The sequence below is a fragment of the Durio zibethinus genome, chromosome 25, assembly GCF_047325235.1.
Source record: "Durio zibethinus cultivar Kanyao isolate XHJ-2024 chromosome 25, ASM4732523v1, whole genome shotgun sequence".
NCBI classification, from domain to species: domain Eukaryota; kingdom Viridiplantae; phylum Streptophyta; class Magnoliopsida; order Malvales; family Malvaceae; genus Durio; species Durio zibethinus.
In genome coordinates, this window is record NC_143186.1 from 9,461,781 (window position 1) to 9,468,403 (window position 6,623).

At 25.1% G+C, this 6,623-nt stretch overlaps 1 protein-coding gene across 1 annotated transcript; it reads right to left on the bottom strand.

The window, feature by feature from the left end:
- Positions 1 to 420: 420 nt before the first annotated feature.
- LOC111276608 (uncharacterized) lies at positions 421 to 1,626 on the bottom strand. The gene is made up of 3 exons (XM_022862355.2): positions 1,474 to 1,626; positions 1,340 to 1,404; positions 421 to 896 (listed from the first exon to the last, which is right to left on the bottom strand). The coding sequence occupies exons 1-3, from the start codon at positions 1,564 to 1,566 to the stop codon at positions 641 to 643; spliced, it is 414 nt and encodes a 137-aa protein (XP_022718090.2). The 5' UTR covers positions 1,567 to 1,626; the 3' UTR covers positions 421 to 640.
- Between the last annotated feature and the right edge of the window lie 4,997 nt (positions 1,627 to 6,623).

The window sequence follows — 6,623 nt, forward strand, 5'->3', positions numbered from 1 at the left end:
ATTAAGTATGGTGAAATAATAAAATGTCCATTAAAGATATAAATTAAAATTTACATTTAATAAAAATTTAAATTATTTAATATTTATAAAATTAGTAAATAATTAAAAAAATTAAATTATTTTTATATAAACAATAAATAATGAAAAGTTAATAAAAATAAATAATTTGAAAATATTCAAGTAAAAATAAAAATAAATTAACAAATAAAAAGTCAACAATATAAATTTATTTATCTTTTAAATAATTAAAAAAATAATAGCATGAAAAACAAAAAAAAACATGACGAGAAAAAGGGTCAAATATAGAACAGAGTGACGGTGAAAAAAGCAAGAGTTCAGTTAATATTTTAGCTCCAGTTAGGTCTAAAAGTTACCGTCGTGAGGGATACTATCCAAACGAATGCTAAGTGGACTTTTAAGTGTTATTCGCACCTCACCGCGGCTCCGGTAGAATCCAAATGAAGCCTTGGAGTTTTATTTCAATACTATACATGTATTGTTGCTAGAAAGAGGAGAACATAACAAAATTAAACCATAGAAAACCTTGGACGGCATTAGATAACATAAAAGCAAATATTAAGACAATCAAATCCAACTCTAGAAATTTTATTCTTTGTTCTTCTTTCTCCACAGCAGAATTTCAACCCAGAAAACGGCGTGTCAAATCATTAACAAGACTCTGCTCAAGTTGATTCTCGAGGAAAAGCAGGGCGTTAAGCATCCTTAGTTCAGTAGCCTTTTTCTCGCTGGCTTCGAGTTTGGTTTCTGCTTCCATTACCTGCTGTCTCAAGAGTCTTGTCTCTGTACTCTTCACTGCCACTTCCTCTTCAAGCTTTTTCACTTCTGCCCCAAACTCAAGCCATGAGCCACTGCCCTTTTTCGGAGTAACACTCGAACTGTGGGAAGAATAAGAGCTATGATAATCAGGAAGAGAGGGACACTCAATTTCAACTTTCAAACAAGAAATTGTTTATACACTCTCATCTCCACATTTTGCCCTCCTTTATAATTTCTTGTTTGTCAAATAAACTCAATTTTAGTAAGAAAAAATTTAAAATTTTGATCAGTGTTTTAAAAAATATTATGTAAAATTAAATTTAAAAAAAATAAGTTTAAAAAATTTTTAAATTTATAAAATTTATTTTAATTAAAAAGTTTATGGGTTTATGATTTTGATAAAAATAATGATCAAATTTGTGTTCGTTTGATGGAAAGAATTAACAAAAGACAAACACAAGGAAATATGTATGAAATGAAACTTAAAAATGATGAGGAATTGACAATCCAAAAGTGTTGAGAGAGTTGAGGGCTTAATTTGAGGTTGGTATGTTAAACTAACCTTATTTCTTTACTAATATTTTCCATCTCCTCTTTCAAGCGTTTGAAGCCTTCCTGCATTTCCTTCTGGGCAAAATGGGATTCATGAATTAATAACAGAGTTGAATGGATGGGATTTGTTAATATAAAAGATACCCGTTGCTTCTTCATTTTTGATGATTTCCTCTTGGGTAGTGCTGCTGCCAAAGCACTGTCATTTTTCTTCTTCCCTCCAGCAGTGTAAACCATCTTTCGCTGCTTCCAAACAACAGAGCAAAGCCTTAAACTTGAGGACAATAATAATCAACTCTGTTTTTATGTGGTCCCCTGAGTCCCTGACTGTCTGCTTTGTTCACCGGCCTAAACTTTAGGCCAAGCTAGGAAAATTGAATGAGGTGGGCAAATAATTGTCCAACTTGGAAAATTTTTAATTTATGATTATTTTGTATTCTTCTAAAAATATAAATATTTAATGCTGAAAACCAAAAGCATCCGCGATCGAAATGTTTAGAAAGAATATTTATTTAAATAAGAATTATTATCTGTGCACGCACTATGAGAATTTCAGAACTCACAAACAAAATTAGATCCATTTATAGTTGTCTTACGGCCATTTAATAACTAATTGATTTATTATTTTTCATAAATATATTACAATATGAAACAAGTAATCTATATATTGTTGATATTATTATTAATAGTATTATTTATATTAATATAAAATATTAAAAATAGTAATATTATTATTAAAATATTAAAAAATTTGTATTATTAAAATAGTAATATTTTATATTGAAAATATTTATTATTAAATGATAGAAAGTTTGAGTTCTTTATAGTTTTTCTATTAAAGTAGTAACATGAAAACAATTGGCACTAAAATATTTAAAATACTATATGTTTTAAATTTAAAAATATTAAAAATAATTAAGAAAGATTCACATTAAAAAACTTATTATTAAAATAATTTTATTTTATTATTAAATAATATTCATTATTAAAATAATAAAATTATTATTTCTTATATTAAATTTATTATTTATTATGAAAATAATCCATATAAAATAAGTATTACTAAAATATTAGAAATGTTTATGTTAAATGATATTCAAAATATAAATACTTAAAATCAAAATACTAAAAGACTTTTATGTTAATATTTTTAATATTTTCAAATAGTTTTAAAAATAAATTAAATAAAAATATTTTATAATATAATAAATTTCAAATCGAATCAAATAAAGCGTTCACCAAAAAATTTATACCCAAAAGTCTGGATCAAGTCAAAGAAAGCTAACGGCCTAGGAGAGTGGACCTATTTATTGATAACTGTTATTTAAAATTGTTTTCTTTTTATGAAAAGAGGAATACAATTTCTATTAATCAATAAATCATTTTTTATTAATCAATTAATTTTCGATCAAATAAAAAATTATAAATGATAATCAACGTATAATTAAATAAAGTTATGTAAAAATACTCATATACTATATAAGTTTTATTAATTTGATATATAATAAAATAAAATTTTTATTTTGATATTCTAATTTTTATTTCATTAAGTACTCTGATATTTTACACTTGTTACTATCAATTATGTAGTTGAGGTGGCATGAATATCTATTAAAAATTATGCTACATATCATAAACATTTAATCATCATCACATTAGCTATTATCACATGAAGAAAAATAATTTTATTTTTTCTCTTTCCCCGACTCTTCTTTTTTCTCTTTTTATTTTTATTCTTTTGTTTTTTAATTTTGAATTAAATATATATTTTTTAAAAAATTTTGAATTTTTTATTCAAATGCTAACATAAAAAATAACGATGACTAGATATTTATGATACATACTATGATTTTATTAGATATCAAAATCATATAAGCAAGTTGACAATTAAATTAGAGACCAAAATATTTGATGAAATGAAAATTTAAGTACCACAAAAAGAATTTTATATCTTTGAGAACCAAATTAATAAAAAGTATGTAGTATATGGGTTATTTTTATATTTAATCCAATTAAATAAGTTCAATATAAAATTAAATCCAAATCACATACATCGGACTTTAAACTTTGAGACTTCAAAATATTAAAGCCTTTTCACCATGAGGACAAAGATTTGGTTCCATGAAAAAAGGTTCCATAAATCTTTTTATAAATTGGCTGCTTGCCCTGAATGTAGAGATGGGATAATCTCCTCTACTCCTAAATTTTTTAAATAAAAAAAAAGTTTGGCTCCTCTCATTTTTCAATATGAAATAGGGAGTCTTATTAATGGTCACATGAAAAGTCATATTAACATCAATAAAATCTATGGTTATTTTTTTATTATTAAAATTTTTTTATGTTTTTATTTATATTTTTTATCAAATAATAGTCTTTTTGTTTACAAGTATGACATGGCACTGTTTAGATCGTAAATTTGTTATGCTTATGTATTTTTAATTTTGGCTATTAATAAAACTCTCCATTTAATGTTAGAAAAGAGGAGAAACCAAATCATGAAAGCAAGGGTCTTCTTAGCAATTGAGTTTTTGTATTGAATGCAATAATGTGCTCAATTTCATTAAAGGTGTCAATTTTATCTCTATTTAATGAAAATTTTGAGTTTTTATTCAAATGAAGATAAAGATGAATATTATATTATAAGGATAAGATATATATGATTTTAAATTTTTTATTGGATACAAAGATATACAGATAATATAATACATGTCTTGTATATATGCATATATTCTCTATATATATTTAATAAATAATATAAATTATTATTTTAGATTAATTAAATTAATATATTTTTATTTAAAATATATATTAATATATTTATTAAAAATTTACATAAATACGTAGAATAAAAATAAAAATTTTTTATTTTTTATTTTTTAAAAAAATTATAAGTATAGAAATTATTCATAATCATTAAATACTTATGAGAATAAAAATAAAAATAAATTTAAAATATTCATAAAATATAAATATAAAAATAAATATAATAAAAAACATAAAAATAAAAATGAATTTACCTTTTTTATACCATACTCATTGGCATCTTTAAATTTCATTATAATTTATATTTGATCTTATAATTAAAAAAAAAAGAAACATTCTTATTGGGACTTGCATATCTATGAGTTTCAATCACTTTCCTAAATCTAAGCAGCGCGCGATTTTCAATCAGTTGGACGCACAAATCGATCGATGTCGGCTGACTTCTCGCACCGTCTACACTTACAATTAAATAAATAAACTATTTTTGTACTATAGCCGTGACTGATTCTATGAAAGAAAACAAAAGAAAAAAGTTAGTACTAGAATTTAATACAATATTATTTGGCTTCCTTCAACCAACCAACCAAAGTAGCAAAAGATGTCTCATAGTCAATAAATTTATTTGATTCTTCCTAGTTGATAAGGATACATATATGAAATTAATAATCGCTCGCCCTATTTTGCTTTATTTTGTTTCTTATGTTGTAGAAGGGGGAGCAGAGGGGTTTTATGGGGGCGGCTTGTAGGGTTTCAAATTTGCTTTCAATTTCACACCAATTTCACTAAGCCAAGACTACTAACCCACTATAATATTGTAAGCACGCAATCGTCGTATTATGGCCGGCCCTGAGGTGCATCAGAAAGAAAAACATTTACTTTGTGAAATAAGATTCGAGATTAATGATTTGGTTTTTTTTTTTTTTTCGCTCTCTTTATGTTTCTCTCAAAACTTCAACCTAAATTTTCAATTCATATTAGCAATCTAATATAGAAATTACCAAAACAGATATGCATCGCCTGTAAGGATTAAAATAAGAAAGGAGTCAAAAGTGTTACTGTGGATGTTTTAGAGTAGAAGCTGTAGCACACAATTGCTGGCTGAATGTTCTGAGGCCAAGGACAAAATAGGTGACTCGAATTTCTTACATGACGCCTTTCGCAATGTACAAAATGCCTAACAGGACAAAAGAATTTTACAAATCTTGGGCAGAAGATTGACGTATAGCCTTCTGCCGCCCTTAAATTTTCCGCTGTGGCTGGACGGCTCATCATTTGCGCCACTTTAGTTGTTTAACACCATAGTTTGTTGATCAGTCCAAAGAAGCTATTGTCGGTCAGTCTCTCATTCTTCTCCAACAATACCCCAATTACCAAAAAAAAAAAGAGAGTGGGGTATGGGATAATTTCTTGTTGAATTTGTGAATGCAAAGTATATGCCTTTCTATAAACAAAGGTAAGACGGTACCAATTTCAGATCATTGGCACTCCCTCACGCCCTTTCTGAATAGGGAGGGCCCTCAGGGGAAACTTTTGATTCAGTTTATTGTTTTGTGTTGTAAAGGGCAAAGGACAACGTATTGTCGGGGCTCAAAGGGGGCATGTACTACAAAACACATTTAGGGATGACCCGGCGTTTGGCAAAATACTAAGTCTAGTCAGCTTTTATTGGGAGAGTTTTGAATGAAGTCCTGCTTTGCACTACAAAGATAGATTAGTTGAAATAAAATTAAAATAATGATAAAAATAAAATTAATTATTAAAATGATAAGATTAAAATTAATATTAAAATATATATTTTGATAAAAAAATTAGTGATGGATTTTGATATTTTTATTTAAAAGAGTCAATTAATATTATATTATATTTTTATTAGATTTATATAAATGCATGCACACACGTTTAATATGCAAATAATATACTAATAAAAAGTAATTATCTTATAAAATTATAACATAAAAATATTAGTATGGTAACATTAACCTTTTAAGGATAACAAGAGTTTTAAATTAACGATGAAACTACTAATTAAACTATCTTTCAATTAATTATTATAATTTTTTTTAGAAATTTAAAATTGAAATAAATGAATATAAATAAATCAATTATTAAATAATATATTTTTATTAAAACAAATAAATTAATATAATTTTAAAAGAATGAAGTTGAAAATTTGAGAATAGGAGTTATGATTTTTTTTCCCTAACTATAAAGAAGTTCCAATCTCCCTCTTTTTTTTTTTTTTTGTTGAAAAAAAGTTTTAGGATACAATGAGATAAAGATTTAGAGTAAAATTAAAAATGAAAATTATATATAGAGCGAATTTGTAGTAAATTAGAAATTAAAAAAAAAACATATTTAATACTCGGTTGGAGATATAAAGTCTTGTTAAAAAAGCTAGAAAATTAATTTGATTTTTATTAATTTTACATGATTGTGATTTAAAATTTGTTCCAAATTTTAGATTGATTTTAAAAATTTATAAATAATGATTTATGGGTATAATAAATAGAAATATAATAATATAATTTTTA